The sequence below is a fragment of the Gymnogyps californianus genome, chromosome 4 (genome assembly GCF_018139145.2).
Source record: "Gymnogyps californianus isolate 813 chromosome 4, ASM1813914v2, whole genome shotgun sequence".
Lineage (NCBI taxonomy): Eukaryota > Metazoa > Chordata > Aves > Accipitriformes > Cathartidae > Gymnogyps > Gymnogyps californianus.
Window position 1 is genome coordinate 28,201,087 of NC_059474.1, and position 17,597 is coordinate 28,218,683.

At 39.0% G+C, this 17,597-nt stretch overlaps 1 protein-coding gene across 1 annotated transcript; it reads right to left on the minus strand.

Moving 5' to 3' along the window:
* Nucleotides 1-1,747: 1,747 nt before the first annotated feature.
* Nucleotides 1,748-9,853, minus strand: GNPDA2 (glucosamine-6-phosphate deaminase 2). The gene is made up of 7 exons (XM_050895951.1): nucleotides 9,779-9,853; nucleotides 8,058-8,221; nucleotides 7,708-7,809; nucleotides 7,032-7,214; nucleotides 6,518-6,702; nucleotides 6,248-6,422; nucleotides 1,748-2,791 (listed from the first exon to the last, which is right to left on the minus strand). The coding sequence occupies exons 2-7, from the start codon at nucleotides 8,179-8,181 to the stop codon at nucleotides 2,733-2,735; spliced, it is 828 nt and encodes a 275-aa protein (XP_050751908.1). The 5' UTR covers nucleotides 8,182-8,221; nucleotides 9,779-9,853; the 3' UTR covers nucleotides 1,748-2,732.
* Between the last annotated feature and the right edge of the window lie 7,744 nt (nucleotides 9,854-17,597).

Sequence of the window (17,597 nt, forward strand, 5' to 3'; positions counted from 1 at the left end):
TAACATAATTATTCCTCTGTAAAAAAGCTAGCAGGAATGCTATCTTAAAAGATAGCATTTAAGAAAGTACAGAGATATCTTTAAGAAAGTACAGATGCAGTAATATGTGCTAAGAGCAAAGGAACCAAAGCAAGATTTTTTTATCTGCCCCCCCAAGTACTGGCTCTGTACTGAGGAATAAGGCAGAAGCTAAAGGTAAGCTAAAGATTATCCAAGTAGTAAATCTTTCATAAAGTTGCCAAGTATGAAACATCAAATACATGTTACCTAATTAAATGAAAGTTACATGCAGGGGTAAAGCTGCTTTGAGAATGAGACTAGAACTCAAGTCTTTTAGCTGCCTTATAGTCATCTGAAGCAGAAAAAATACAAATTGAAGAATTGGTATTATTTCATAAGTAATTGGAAGTATCTTAAGGACTGAAATGATAGAAACAGTGTAGTAGTATGGAAAAAAAATTGTCATGAATTTACAGGGCCTAGAGTAGAATTCTACATCCTATAGAATTTGTAACTAACTTACTTAGAAAAAAGTTTAACAAGAGAAACAAACTAGAGAACAACTGAAGGCTATTCATGAAGAGAGACAGAAATGGTCTTAGACCCACTCAGCCAAGTACAGGTACTGCTGCACCAGTATTTAAACTGGCCTGTGTTTCACAGAAGTTCCAGTAGTTAGTTATGAAGTGAGGAGAGATACCAATTCTATGGTCTCACATGTCTTGAGAGAACACAAAGAAAGGCTTTAGTTGGTAAGGTTGCCAAGAGAGGCAGATGACTGAAAGGTGCTCCAGAACAAAGAACAAAAATAAGGAGCTGCAAGGAAGAAAAAGCTTTTAGTAGAGGGATATAAAAGCTATATGGATTTCCACTCATGCTTGAACCTAAATTCTACCGTTTCCTCAACAGAATTCCCAATTTTGCCACAAGATGGGTCATGATCATTACAATAAAAACATGCTTGAATTCCTTTAATAGTAGCCTAAATTCAAGATTATTTGTAGTCTCACACTTCTTGTAATACAAGTGTTTATTTTATAGTCTTTACTTAGCTGTAAAGACTAAGAATGGCAAGCCTAACAATACATTTTGTGAGTCATATGCTATATGTAACAGCACACTCCCAAAGCAGAGTCTTTTAAACTTTTCCCCCCCAACATTGCATTATGCTTCAAAAACTAAAGTGCAAAAGTTGAGTCTTAAACCTGAAAGCTGTTTTAAATTTGCACTTGTTCAATCTACCATGAAGAACTGAAACACTAGGCCTGGCTTCCTACACTGCTCTAGATGATAGACTCTTCCATCCTTCTGTGATTTCATAGATTCATAGAACAGTCCAGGTTTGAAGGGACCTTGAAAGACCACCTGGTCCAACCCATTGTGGGACAGGTGAGCCTAGATGAGATTACCTAGCACCCTGTCCAATGGCATCTTGAAAAACCTCCAGCAGTGGGGATGCTACCACATCCCTGGGGAGGTAATGATGTGGTTCATAACAAAGGCTACCTGGCCTATCATCTAGGTGAAAAGTTAAATTGTCAAAGTTATGCTTTGTCGCACTTTCTCCCAGTGAGTATTTTACACAAGGGCATGCTCTCCCCCTCCCCCCAAAAAAGTCTAAATCAGTAAACTCTTAACTTCCTCCTTAGGTAGATAAGGCACAAAATTCCTAACCTCTCCATGAAACCCTGAAGTATTTATTCATGTCAGAATTTATATTAGAAACAAAACAGTTTGAAATTACAGATTCATATTTAAGTTTTACTTATATTCAAAGTAGGAAATAACATTCCTTGTAACAGCTCAATGTTTATAATGATACAATGAGAGGTAACTATTGCAAAGTGATTAACAGTTGACTTTAAATGATCATGTATTAAACTTGCAGACATTATATTCCTGTAAATTAACCTCTTTTCAGGCATTTATAGTAACATCAATGGTACAATTAAACAGGTACCTCCAGAAAGGAACATTGAGATTTTTCCTTATGTATAAAGCTCAATTACCAAAAATATAAAAATCCTAAAGTAATTTGAAATACATGAGAGGAAAAAGTGCTATGGCAGAAGTTTACTATTTTTATCTGTGGAGTAAGTTATAACTTTCAAGAATTTGGTGCATTTTTAGGCACTATTTTTGTATTTTTATTTGCCTGAATTGTACAGCAGGACTTGAGATGCCCAAAAACTGTTTAAGATAAATTTAAGGCAACCAAGTGCAAAAGCTCAGTGTACATTAGATACATGTAAACAGAACATTTCATAGTAGAAATTGTACAACTATTACAAGTCCATAGTATTGACAAAAGCCAAAACCATTCTGCCTAGAGACACAAATGCAAAATGTAGTTACACTAATCAAGCCAAAAATTACAAATTCCTGGAAATAAAATATCATCTTCTCTAACACAAGGTAGATGCATTACATTGCTGTGCTAGAATAAGTGCTCTGCTTTTTCACCCCCTACATAACATGCAGTCTCTCACTGGTTTGTTCTGTTCCATTTAGTTATGTACCAGCCAACAACAGAGCTCCAAATGTTAAAGCAAAATGCACAACACAGCAAACAGAGATGGAATGTGAATGTACAGATATTGGACCTTTTAAAAAATACAGTACCTAGGATTCCCCATTTTAAATGGTTTTCAGCATATTGCATAGCAGTGAACTCATCTGCTACCTAAAACTGTTGCTGTTGACCCACATGGAGCTCCTCTTCAATTCTTCTTTCAGTTTTCTTTCATACTGTACAATGGGTCCACAAGCTTATTGTGCACATGCATTAAACCTTGGGGGGAAAGCAACAATGCCAGCTTTACATTAGTTATACTTTTTCAACATGTCCTTCTATCCACATTTTTATTTGGAGTTTGCTTCAACATATACATTTTAAATAGCTCACTGAAGAGAATAACAAAGGCTATTTAAACTACTTTAAAAATCAGAAGTTAAAAGACAGCATATATATTCCTATATCACTTGAATACTAATGACATCTTCAGTATAAAGTGAGCAGGGATTAGACAGTTCTCTGATAACAGACCTGTCAAAAAGTAGATCTGGAATACTTTCAAATGAACTGAATACATGAGATCTACCCATCTTTTGTATTAAAAACTCTGTAACAGCAACATAAAATTCCCCTCATACCACAATTTGTCATAAAAATCAGATGTGCATATACTGATACGTTTTACAATACACAATGTTCTAGCATTGTGGTATTACTGTCTTTGTAATTAATAGTGTATGTATGTGTGGTCCTAGACAGGCAAAACCAAACTAAAAGTATCCAGATGGTTAATGCAGATGAAGAACTTCAGTAGTTCAACTGTTTTCTATTCTAGCTGGGCTTTTTTTGGTCATAAACAAGTCATCCATAGCTGTGATTAGGGAAGTTTGGGTTTTTTTTCTATACAGATAATTAATTTTGGAAAGTGATGAAGAGAAGAGCAATAAAAAAAGTGCTTCTTTCTTTACTTTGTTACAACTTCATAAAAGTGGTACCTACATTCAGGTAGGTATGACATTTGGTCACTGGTATGTTTTTAACCTCATTTCACTTTAAGGACTAAGAACAGTAACTGATCAGTGTTCACAATCTGCAAAGTAAAAGTCCATTTTAGCACCAAACTAAAGATTAACTTCTAAAATTACAAATTTAAGTAATATGCAACACGAAGTAGAGAAATTTTCTTAAAAACCATGAAAGGAGTCTGACAGTAGTGCATGTTTTAGTGATTATCTATGGCAAAGAATATTCAAATACCTTCACTACACAATGCATCTGGTGGCAAACTTAGTGTCACTGCAGCAACATGAAATTTGAATAACTACACAATCTGAGGTCATTACTGTAGGTGACAACAACAGAAGGCATTTTATGCAGCACCTATTGCTAATCAGTGTGTGATTATTTAATATAAAATGCAGATGTTACTATTTCCTTCTCCACTTAGTGACACATTCAGCCACACTAAGCAGCCAACACACCTATAACTGACTCAAGATCCCAGCTCATTTTGTCTCTAGAGGTGATGACTTAGCTTCAGATCTTTGTGCAAAAAACCCAAACCTTAGAAGGCAACATACCTAAAGAAAACAGTTTCTTAGATTTCATGAAGTATAACTATTGGGTTGATGTACATGGGAAAGATCAAGTCTAATATTTTTCAGTTTAACAGTAAGTGAGAAAATATTAAGTATACATTTGATAAAAAAAGCCATTTGTACTGAAAGAGTAACAGCTGCATACAGTACTCAAACTAGAACCATGTTTTGAACTTTAAAGCATTTCACTTCCTACCAGTGTTTTTCTCTTCTAAAAAAGGGAAATGAAAAGGAGATAATTACCCACTTCCTAGACACATGAAAAATGCTTACAAAGTATAGCCTCTGCCATATTTAATGAAGGATCTTTAAATCCTGTTAGTGAAATTGTTTCAGGAAAAACAGTTAGAAACAAAAGGGTTTTTTTTAAAGGTACGCACCAGAGTCCTTACTTGATAGATGCCAAAACAATTATTTCAAAGGAAAGTCTCACTGTATATTCAAGTATGCTTTGAATTAACAGATTTCTGCATACAGTTTTAAGAAGAGCATGCACAAGTATGGAAAAAACTATCCTGAATTGACCTATCTGCAGACTAATTAGTAAATTCAAAATTCATTTTCTGCTTCATTCTGCAAGAAAGTTACCTTTCCCTTTTCCAATAAGAACATTTAAGTACACTTGATAATTTGAGCCTCTAATAGGTTTTCAGGAGGTTAGAAAAAAGTGAAGGGGAGTAAGAGTTATTCTAGTTATCAGCCAGTGTGGTACTTGATTATCAAAAAAATCTGAAATTTCATATAGTACCTTGAGATTATTTAAACAGTGAAAAATTGCAGTAAATAGCTACCATAATCAGCAGTATTAAGAACAACCTAGCTTCCTAAGAAGTCTAACCTGAAGATCAAGATTCAGAAATAATTCCAAATTTGACCCACATTGATTTCTCCTCCATCTTAAAAGGGGAAAATAGCACTGATTTGAGAGTAGGTAATATTAAGCAAGTTTAAAGTAAACAATCTTTAAGAATTCTATTGCTCTATATTACAGGGTAATTAAATAGTGTGACACAATAGCACACATTCATATACTGTAGCCCTTAATGTTTTTAAAGCAATGTTCAGTGTCATTCATACCTAGTAATTGTACATTAAGTTTATCTTTCCCAAGCAAAGCTTTTGTTTATATGAAATACAGGATGTTTAAAATTTATCCAAGCAGTTAAAGAAGTTTATCTTTGAAAACAACAATAAGTACTATCTAGCAGTGTCATACCAGTGAAGACTAACACACCTCACCCCCCCAAAACATAGCAGAGAACAGCATACTGAAAAACTCCAAAATTAACAAGTTGGCCACAAGTGATATCAGGATTAAAATCACATTAATGCCAGAATTGCAATCTAATACATATATGGACACTGGTGATATAATGCTCTAAAAACAATTTCATAAATTACAAACTTGTTCTCAGATGCCTCAACTACTACAGGTATCCATGCTAGTGAGAAAGATAACTGATTTACACAATTGCATTTGCTGTGTTAATATAGTTAGGAGAAAACTACTTTTCTCAGCTTCTAGTCTCAGTGAAACAGAATTCACATCTAGGAAGTCTCAATGACTATCAAAAATCCCAGCTTCAAGTTTGCCTCAATATACCTACTACAAATATGAAAAGCACAGTAAAAGGGTGCAATGTATTCAAAGTCAGCATAGATTGTTATGCTAATTGCAGTGTATGAAAAATGTCTAGGTGGCTTCAAAGTCTGTATCACACATTTCAAGTTTACTAGACAGCACATTACAGCACATAGCAAAATCAGCATGAAAATATATCAGAATTAATAAACATATCAAGTTTTCTTTAAGTGAAACTTTCCAGTATATTTAAGACCAGTATTCTGGAACACCAGACTACTGCTGTTTACACACAGTTGAAGATTACTAAACTATTATTTCAAATTGGAAGCAAAGGAAATATTTTTCGAAAGTAGATTTGTCAGGAATGTAAGGAACACAAGTTATGCCTCCTAGCACTTTTCCATTCACAAGAAATAAGTTAACGTAGTATTTTGAATATATAACATTATACATTAGCTACTGTAAAGTGTTGGAAGGCTCAGACTTAAATCAATATAATTTAAAATTTGGGGTTTTTTAAATACATGTAACCTCTGATTCAGTGCTCACCTTTAAAGTACTTCACAGTTTTAACTCTTAGTTCTAAAGTAGCATCTTCATCACACACGAAAATAGTACGAGGGTGTTGCTGGAAAGCAGAAACTGTCCACATATGATTGACTCCTTCTTCAATAGCTTTGTACAATGCAAAAGCCTTATGTGCACCTGTTATAAGAATCATCACCTGCAAAACAAAGGTCTCTTTACTTTCAATCCCAGTATCAACACCAACTAGTCTTGAAAACAGACACATGCAACTAGAACTAAATGAGTTCTTACTTCTCTAGCATCCATCACTGTACCCACACCAACTGTTAGCGCCATAGTTGGTACTTTAGATAAGTCTCCATCAAAGTATTTAGCATTTGCCAAAATGGTGTCCATTGCTAAAGTCTTTAATCTTGTTCTTGAAGACAAACTTGATCCGGGTTCATTGAATGCAATGTGGCCATCTGGACCAATGCCTTTTCAAAGTTAAAAAAAGTAAATCATTCCAGACCTGCGAGTCAACAAATATCCTCAAACATTGTAAATGAATAAAGAAGTTTTAGGACTTGTTCTTTCCTTTGGTTCCCCATTTTCAATAAAATCATTCAAAACTTACTTGAAATTAAGTTACTAGAAACTTGGACACCAACGTTCTGTTTTGGTATTCATACTGATTCTTTGTTAGTCACAGAACTTTCTTACAGAATAACTGAAAAAATTGAGTTTAGCTAAGTTATGAAAATAGTGATTAAAGAGTCAGTGTATTTGTTTGAATCATAACTATCCGTAGAGCATTTCCTCATACCTCCAACAAACAGATCAATCCCTCCTGCTTCTTCAATTTTCTTTTCAAATGCATCACATTCCGCCTGTAAGTCTGGGGCATTCCCATCAAGGATATGAGCATTATTTGGATCTATGTCAATATGTTTAAAGAAGTTATTCCACATATAGGAATGATAGCTCTCTGGATGATTTCTGGGAAGCCCTGAAATCATTTAGAGTGAAATTAACATATTACAAGATTTAACCAAACAGCCTTAACTCTAGTCTATGTGTAACCAAAGTAGGGCATGCAAGGCAAACCTAAGTCAGATAAAGCAGCATTTGAAATTATAGTGAGAAGAAAGATTTCCTGTTGGCATGCACAAGGTAATTGGTTTACATTCCCTTCACATACATCTTATCACAAAGAGCGTAAAGTCTTCAAAAGAAATGCAGTCACAATATTACGTGACAACATACATTCTACAGAAGTATTGTAAAGCACTGAATTTTGCCCAGGATCCACCCATTTATTATTTGCACTTTTGTGGATAAAGGAATAGAGAAAAATGCTTAAGATGACCCCATGGACAGAAGTCTAACGTAGGAGTGCAAACATACTAGACTGACCTTGTGCTTTGACAAAATATTTAACAGTTTTAATAATGGAAAAAATTATCAGTAAAGTGTGTTCTCAAATAACTAGCACATCTTACCTACATATTCATCCATGTTGAAAGTCTTTACATATTTGAAAGAGAGATCTCCATTCTTGTGATACTCTATCAGCTTTTTGTAGCATCCCAAAGGTGTACTCCCTGTTAAATAAAGTTTTTCTACTGTTCTACATATCCGCACAACATTTTCAGTGTATTTAAATCTCTTCATAGTCAAATTTTGCTACAATGCTTTTCAACATAAAAGAAGTCAAATCCATATTTAAAAAGAAATATGTTGGAGTATTACCAAAAATGTATTTGTGTTCTTTTAAATACTGTATCTGTTAGCAATGATAAAAACATAGTTCTAGGTTTAGTCATTTACATAGGCTTTGAATAAAACTTGCCTGTTGGTAGACCAAGCGTGAAATATCTTCCTTGACTTGGCTTGAATTGGATAATACGATTACAGATGTATTTTGCTGCCCATTCACTAGCCTGATCATAATCTTCAAGAATTACTAGCCTCATTATGGCAGTGAGGAACTTGTATGATAAAATAAACTTAAACCTGGAGAAAATGTCAAAGTTTTAAAAATAAGCACCATATGAATAGTTGTAAAACTCTTAAGATTACAGAAGAGATAAAAAGTGACCTTTTATACTGATGACCTGTAGTGCTAAATAAAGGATATTTTACTTGCATAAGGATATTAGACTCTTGCAGTCCTAGTTCAAGCTGGACTGTTGGACAATCAAAAGAAAAGCTACAGAATCCAAGTGATAGATTACAGTCAAAATATTTATTAAAATTCACAGACTAATTTAAAGTAACTTGTAGGAAAAAGCTAAAACAAAATGAGAACAAGCCATTTTGAACTTCAATCTTTTAATTAGTTGTTACTGTTAGAAAAGATGAAATACTGCTTGAAATAAAAGCAAACAAACATTAACTTCTGTTTCTTATGACCAGCTGAATGCCTAAAATTTCAAAAACAAGGCCCAGAATAACCCCATGCTTCTATATTCAAAATACATAATTGGAAGTAAACAATTAAAACTCCTTTCACTCCCATTCTAGCTTCATAACAATGCTTCAGTAAGCTTATTAATCTGCAAAAAAAGTTAAAGCATTAGAGATATTTGAAATCTTTACAATTCACAGGAAAAAATACCTATGAGGTCACATTTTTTCTTTTCAACATAACTTTAAACAGAAGTCAGTCATTCTTTATAGGCTCTGATTTTGAGTACAACTACATCAGCGATTAAGATGAATATCTAGAAAATAAGTTTGGCTGTTAAAAGTATACGAGCATCTCTTGCATTTAAGTGCAACTCATTTTTCCATGAGTTTCTGCATAACAGAGTCAGGTAACTATCAGAAAGACTGAGGCTCTTTAGCCAGTTTGCAAGGTATTACTCTTCTCTTCCCAGGTCTGACTGTTCTTGGCATTAGCCAGAAAACAACATAGCTGTCAGAAGCCTAAGGCCAACTAAGTGTCAAACCACCACTAGCCCACACTACTTTTAGATGACCCAAAAAGAGAGACCAGTTTTAGAAGAAATATGAATTAAACTACAGTAGTGCTTAACAGGGTAACATCTGTTGGTCCCACTAAACAAGGAAGGAAGCGAACACCACCTTGTGCTGACTGTGCTGCTTCCTCTCCCGGGACAGTAAAACCATGACAAGTCAAACTCACCTTTGCAGAGGAAATGCTATTCCACAGATACTGAAAAAGTTAACACTCACATTTCCTCAAGGAGGACAGAAAAATAGGCCACCAGAAAGAGATCCCGCGGCTTTAGGGCAGCCTCATAAAGCTTTAACGATTTTACCCTGAGCGCACGCTGATGCTCTCCAACAGGAGCGACCCGCGAACAGCAGCAGAACGACCGCGGATTTGCAGCTGAGGGTACTTTTTCGGGGAGGTTGGTGAATCCACAGTTAGAGGAAGAGACCTACTGCCGGACTGCCCCCTCCTCCCCCCAGGCGGCCCCAGGCCCCGCGGCCTCCCCCTACCCACCGCCCAGGGGCCTGCGGGCACCGCTGCACCCCGCACGGCCAGCAGCAGGGCCCAGCCTCACCCCGCCAAGGAGCGCGACCCTGCCCGGCCCCGCTCACCCCCAGAAGAGCCCGCAGCGGTCACAAGCAGAAGCAGGGCGGCGCAGAGCGGCACCGGGAGGGAGGACGGGGACCTCCACCCGCCGGAGCGCCCCGCAGCACCCGCCCCGCCACCTCCCACGGAACCCGGCGCGCAACCCGGAAGCACCTGGCGAGGACGGGAAATAGCTTCGCGGGTGGGCGGTGCCGCGCATGCGCGGGGGCGGCCTCGTAAAGGCGGGATTTTGGGTGCCCTGGAGGGGTGTCAGGGGGTTCTTGTGCCTCTTCTGGTGCTCGTTGCAGGGGAAGGGCATGAGCGAAGGAGGTGCCTGTCCTCAGAGGAGGGCCTAGGAAGCTGCTGGTGGCTTGGGGTGGGTAGAGAAGGTGCTGCAGAAGTACTAACCTGCTTCAGAGAGTAGGGCTTTTGCATGAGGCCTTTTCTTGGAGCCCCTGTTTTGGGGGAGGCAGGTGGCGCACTAAGATCTTAATGAGAAAAGTTCTCCTTTAACATAAGTATTTGCTTGAAGCAGCTACAAAAGAGTCTGGTTGTAGTTATTGCAAAAATAATAGGTAAAGCATCAACTTCTTTTTGCTTTAAAAACAGTTGAGTAATCTTATAGATATAGCTAACCTATAATCTAAACAGCTATGGTGTGATAGATCTTGCTGGTTGGGAAAGGGTTAATAGTTTAAAAGGGTGCTTCTTCAGAGTTTAGTAGAGAAATGTAAAAGAGCAACCTACATAATTCTGAATATATGTGTATGCACATGCTGTAGGCTTCACTGTGGCCTTACCATATTAGAAGACCAGGATAAATCTGTTTACTGTGCAGGAGTACAACTGACTGAGGAAGAACATCATGACTGAAGGATAAAGGGGGAGGGAGTGTAAAAAAAAAAAAAAAAAAAAAAAAAAATCTGGAGTCATACTCACATGAACATAGTAATACATTTTTCTGGTAACCTGACTAGAACTACTGCAAGGTAGTTTAGAAAGATTGAGTAATGCTTTGCCAAGGGCATGAAAGGTGCATTTGCAAAGTTGTGAGGAAAAATATATCTTACTGGAGTCTCTGGGGCTTAGCAGACAACCGATAAAATTATCCTATAATAAAAGTCTGCCTCTTATTTGAATTTAACTTTCAGATATCAGCAACTTGATTTAGCTCATGCGTGTTCTTCCTATAAAGTCTTTATCTCAGAAATTTTACCAAGTCCTAAAGAATATTGTTTTCCCTTGCACCATTTCTTGAGTCATGCTCTGAACCTCTGCTGCTCTCATTGTTTCAGAGTATGCTGCAGTGGAGGTTGTGATTTTCAGATCCTATGGGCTTCTCTACTTCCCTAAAACCTTTGCTAACTACCCTGATCTCAAGATGGTCAATTGTTTCTGAAGATTTTTACTGTAGTGTACACTTGCTACCTTGACAAAGTAAGAGTGGAGCATGCCCAAATGGGTGGTACAGCAAGAACAGCCGTTTGCGTTATCCCCTTTTCCCTTGGCAGAACAGTGTCACTCAACTTTCAGGCTTCCCATCTCTGATCCCATTCCTAGCTCTACCCTGTAGGTATGACCCTACCATATATTCCTTATCCCACCGTAGTCCATTGGCTTTTTTCATCACCCTGCATGTGAAGTTGTTATAGAAAACTGAGGTCTTTCACACAAGTTCTGTTGGTTTCCACAACTTGAAAATTCACTTTGTTCATCACTAATGAAAAACTCTTAAAATTCAAATAATAGGCTCCCCCACGTTGCATATTCTCCAGGAGGTCAGAGAATACGTCATGTACTGTTCTACACTTGGTGGAACTTCTTGCACTTTTTCCTGCTGCCTCTAAATTCTGACCAGCCTTCTGTGTCTGTTGCCTTTTAGCAAACTTGGCAATATTATCAACTGCTTCTATTAGACATACTCTCAGGCAATTCCCTGTCTTTTGTGAGCGTATTCAATTCTACCTCTCCATGTTAGTATGCTAATGCCTAGGGTATGATTTTTCCCAAGTCATTCTTCAGATTTTCCTTTCTAATTAGTAGCAGATGCAAAATGCTTTATATGCACAGAATGTTGTTGCTAGCAACTATGCAAAGTCTTAATTCCTTATTAGGTTTCATTGAATAGCATGACTAGAGATTTCTTAAAATCTCAGTCATGGCATTTAAAATCCCAGTGTCTTTCTGTTGCTTCTGGAAACATTCTTTCTGCGATAAATTTTTTCCTTTTTTTCTTAATGGCCCCTTCTGTTAAGTATTAATTCATTTACTCTAGTCATGGTGATCTGATTTTTATATATCTGCTATGATCAGGTGGCTTTTGTGCTGCTTTTTTTAAACCTGTGTTTAAGTGACTAGGAATTTAAACTGGATGTACTTCAATAGTAACCAAGCTGCATCGAGTTTTACCTAAGGAGGGCCACCTGAACTTAGGCTGAATCCAGTCTTTAACAAGGTAGCTATTCCTTCAGATTCCCTGCTTGTTAGTTTGAAGAACAAAGGATCCTGCCCAAAGTTGGGACCTATGAAGGAAAATTACTCAAATGGATGTTGACATGCAGGAAAGACTCTGAGAAGAAGCCAAAAAGGTTGCAATGAAGATACTTGCCAAGGCATTAAATGTAGAGGTTGAGAAACAAGTAATTGATGAAAAGACTTTAAAAAGAGATGACCTCTTATCACCTTGCTGAATTAAACTCTGTTGTGTAACAGGTGTGCAAATCAAGCATAAGGATACAAAATAACATAGCAACTGAAACCTTTTAGAGGGTGGTAACTGTATGGGGAGAAGGAGGAAAACTGCAGTGGAGAGAAGATTGTGGGGTTTTTTAATTTTCAGACCTCTGAAAGACTGGGAAGACAGTGGTAGTTACCCCTGGTACTCCGTTTAATGCCACAGGGTCAATAGCCTTCTGTTTTTCCGTGACTAAAGCATGCTGAATTTCTGGTAATTTCATCGGTCTTCTGGACATAAGCCTGAGGGGAATCCACTTGGCAGCTTTGCTTACTGCTCACAAAGATTGAAGATAGTTTCACATGCTCATGCATCCCTGTGCTTGTCAACAGCTTTCTTCAAAGCTTCCTTGGTTAGATCTTGCCACGTTTCTACAAGCTGGGGAGTACGTGGCATGTGGCGTCTTTTGGTTTTATGTTTTATGCAACAATCCCATTGGAACCATTTTCCAGTCAAATAGGAAACATCAGATTCTGTGATGCCAGTAATATGCCAACAGAGACACAAATGAAGCATCTAGCTAGTATTTAGCACCATCTTAATTTTCATAGGCAAGACTTTGTGTCAGTTCGTGAAACTATACACAGTAACAGATAAGCACCCTATGCTTTTGTTTTCTGTTTCTGTTCTTGCTTGCCATGTGTTGGTGCTTCCTACATGGATTCTGGTAGAATCTGTACCAAAACAGACAGTTACCCAGTACCAGCTGGTTCTGAACTTGAGTTGATCACTACAGAGTAAGCAATAAAGGTGATGAGGGGAGAGGCACATGACCTAAATATTGTACCATCACCCTGTTACCTCATTGCTGGTAAACTCTTCAGTTTTTCAGAGTAGGGGTTCAGTGCTGGAGTTTGCTGCTCAGTACTACTTCATTTTGCCATGTAGAGAGAGCTGATGCTGAACATTTTCCCATGTGTGTCTGGAGTGCCAGGATGTTTCTCCGCAAGCATTTCTGCCTGAACCAGCAGGCAGAGGTGCCTGCTGCATTCCCTCCAGATCAGAGCTTTCCCTCATTACTGATGCGAGTGTCAGCTGCCTCGTAGGTATGAGTGCATAAATCGATGGTTAGCTGTGCCCCTGTAGTGGGGAACATTCTTGATGGATGCAGGGATGTTGTTGAGAGAAATTTCTGACAGTGCTCTCAGCTGCTGTTTAAGCCTGTTCCTTTCAGAGTGCACAGTTTAGATGTTCACCATTTCTGTCCTTTCTTATCCGCCTCCCCTCTCCTAATCTGCTCCTCCCCTGGGCTGAACGAGTGAGCCTTTCCAGCCCTTCCAGGAATGTAACTGGGTTGAAATGCGTACAACAGGTAGTCCGCTTGACTCATCTGGTCTGGTGTCTTTTGTGAACTGAAGCTGTTTCTAAAGGTAGAGATAAAGGGTGCCAAGCACAGGGTCCTTTGCAGGTTTAAGACAAAAGTTGTGCCCCTACTTCAAGTGCCGTGTGATGAGGAGCTGCTTTTTTCTTTTTCCTCTACAGGGAATCCCTGTTTGGTTCAGTGCTTCATGGAAGTTTTATAAGTGAAGAAGACTGATTGGTTTTGAGGTCTTTTTGCACGGGGTGCTGTGATAGCTGTTAAGGAGCAAAAGTGAATGGCAAGGGATTTGCGTATGGTATTTGCTCAGCGTGCTGACTCTTGTCTACCCAGTTAGGCAGCCTGATTAAAGCGTGGGTGGGCTGATTCACACCATCTGCAGGACCATCGCCAGAATGCGATCTGCTGAGTGAAGAAGGGAATAAGACATCTGTCCTGGGTGGTTGAATTCTAGCTGATCTTAAGCATCTCCTTCGGAAAAATGTGAATAGTCTGAATATGGAGGTTTTTACGGAGTGAATATGGAGTGAATATATGAATATGGAGTCAGATGAATTGCAGCCCAGGTGGCAGTGTTTCAAAATTTAGCTAGCATCGGTCATTTCAGATTCTTACATGAATAGACTTTCCATTTTAACTGCACACATGATGGGAAAATCAATATTCTGATTATCTTTTCTCAGGAAGTCACAACACAGACACAGTATATCTGTAGTCCTGTGTCACAATATACTGTCAGGCAAATAGACAGCTGCTTGCACTTCTCTGCCTCCTCTAGCATCATGTTTTGAGAGGATAGGGAGGCCACGGTAAAGTGCAGAGGAACAGGAGGGCCTGACCCTGATGTTGACTGCTGCATCTAGAGTGGCATATTGCCATGTGCTGCACAAAGCCAGTGAGAAAGCAGCAGAGGTAGTAGGTGTTTCTGTAGACATATTCATGAGATTGGGCACAAAAATATGCAGGATATGTTTAATATGCTGTCCTATTCCAGCTACGCACATGGGAAATAGGTTCCCTGTTTTTGCAGCCAGCAAACTTTTCACTAGCTTATCCACAGGCCATCCTGTGCCAGTCAGCTCAGTGCTTGGGCATGTTTCTGGGTATATGTAATTTATGAGTATTGAGAAACTCTGTGAGTCCCTAGTGCTCATGAAAATGTCCTCCTTTGACAGTGTTTGTGAAAAACTAAACCAGGATTTAAAGTTTCATGCTAGGCTTTCAAAGATGATGGGAGATAACCAGAAAAATCATGCTCAGTGTTTTTTATTAGTATTTGTAAGGAGAATAATGTTGCATGCCATTTAATATTGCTCCTTTTTATGAAATCGACTTTGCCTTTTTTTAGAAAAGCTTGGAAAGACCAGAGTTGTAAAACAGCTTCAAGAAATGTAGTTCGGACTTAGCATCTCTCTCTGTATTGAATAAACCTTTCAAATATCAGCCTTGGGTTTTTTTTTTTAAGTTCCTCCCCCCCCCCCCCCCCCCCCTTAAAATGTCATTATTTCAACAGAGTGGCTTTATGTGAAACGAACGGCCCTGTTCAGCTGCGGTAGGGCTGGGGGCGCGGGGCGCTGCCGCGGGGCGCCCGCCAGGTGGCAGCAGGGGGCCGCCGACCGGCCGCCGGGCCGGGCCGGCCGGGCCGAGCCGAGCCGAGCCGAGCCGGGCCGGGCCGAGCCGAGCCGAGCCGAGCCGAGCCGGGCCGGTTTGTGCGGTATTCTCTCTTCAGCTTGCTGCTTTCCCTTACGGACCGTTTCTGCTTCTGCTGTGGTTTTGTGGTCGTCTTAAGCTCCGAATTCAGCGTTGCAAGTCCTTAGTTTGTTAAATACTCAATGTTAAATACCTTGTGTTCTTCATAGTCTTACTGCCTTGTTTCTTTGCTTGAAACAGTTGGCATGAAACGATAATAATCAACTTCACACTGCTTTCAAAAAAAAATAAAAATTCGTATTTATAAAAAAAAAAATATAGATTCCAGTAAAATGGAATTCATGTATTTTTTTTTTTCAGGTAATTAATATATAGAAACTTATTTTTGGAAACTCTGATGGTATCCTTTGCCATGTCGGCCATTCAGTCAGGCTAGACTGAGGTATGGCTTGAGCAGATCAGAAGTATATTTGCACCTACTTTGCAGAATGTGCAGCAAACTACTGATGGATGTTTGCCTGGATTGACTTGGTATTTATTGTGCTACCATTTTAACCAGAGGCTTTCTGAGTCTACTTCACACTTAGCTCCAACAACCCACTGTCAAGTAGAGCTTAGAAGATGGTTATCCTGCAGTGCAGTTACTGAAGCTTGGATCCTACCTAGGTCATTATTTCCTGAAAGGGAAGATAATGGTTCTTGCCCAACCTGGCAGTGTTACAAATGAACTGAGAAACCAGAGAAGGCTTAAACAAATTCTTCTCCCAGGAGAATTCTTTTTTAATCCCTACAAACAGGAGCGGCCGCCCGTCCCCAGAGGATAGGCTGTTCTCTGCTGACTGTACCATTTGTGGTTGTGTACGTACTTGCTTCGTGCAGTTCTGGAGACAAAACAGCGGATCTCCAGGTGAGCCCCGATTACAAACACTTTTTCTCTCTTTACGCATAGCTGGCTTGTTTTTTGCATGATTTTTGTTCTCATATGAAGACCTAGGGATCTCCTATGGGAATGCAGGTGTGTGGCTGGGGTGGTTCTGACCCATCCTACCCCCATCCTGGGACCAGTCAAAACTTCCCTCACACTGTGGCACTGCAAAGTACTGATCATTCTCATCAACTTGTTAGTATAATTTTGAACTTTGAGAGATATAAATTGTTAAAAAGTTAAATATTTCCTTTAGAAATTTATTTACATGTCCTAAAGCTACCTTAGTCTGTTTGGTTTGAGTGGTAATGTGATGAAACATGGGATGAGAGAGGATATTTGGAGATAACAAAGCCTCCAGAAAGTATCTTTTATTGTACCAAACAGAAATAGCCCATTATTTTATTAGACTCATCTGATTTCTATTGCCACCTCTCAAGCTAAGGGGGTGGTGATCAGCAGGCAGAGGAGTTGAAAGACCCGAGGCCAGAATTGTCCCTGACTCTCTAACACTGCATCCTTTATTTCTTTAAGTCCCTGTATAGCCAGGCTTTCCAAATACATATTCTTTTTTTAAGATCTAAAAATATGTAGAATGCAACCCATTTACTTCAAAACCTATAAAATCCATTCGTATTCTACAGGTAGGATAATACCGGCACAAAAGACAATATGAAAAAATGTGCATGTCTTAATTCACCTCAAGGTAAGTGCAGTTTGGGAAGGGAAATAAATTTGTGGTTGACATTACCTTTGGCTTTAAATGTTGTTTTTAGCACGCACTCGGGGAAACTTGAAACTATGCCAGGATCTGGCTTAGGTAGGCAGAGCAGGCAGAAAGGATCTGCCACTCCAGCAGCTCCTGCATCTTCTAGGAGCACAGGGAGGCAAATCACATAGTCACAAAGTAGGAAAGGCAGGAAAGCACAGGCAAATGCTTAGGATGGCTGCTGTTTGCTGAGCTCTTGACATCTGGAGTTGCACCCACAGACAATTTGGCAAAAAGAGTAACTTCTCTCCCTGTGGGCATGGATGTAAGGGTGGCGTAGGCATGGCCAAATGACTCACCCGAGCAGGGAGTTACGGTATGTCTCTGTTCTTTGGTTAAGAGTTTGCACACAAGACTTTATATGAATGTGCCTCTCCATGATCAGTGTGCCATCCTTAAAGATCACACTCATTCTTATTCTACCTTCCTCTCATAGTCTTCCTCTGCTG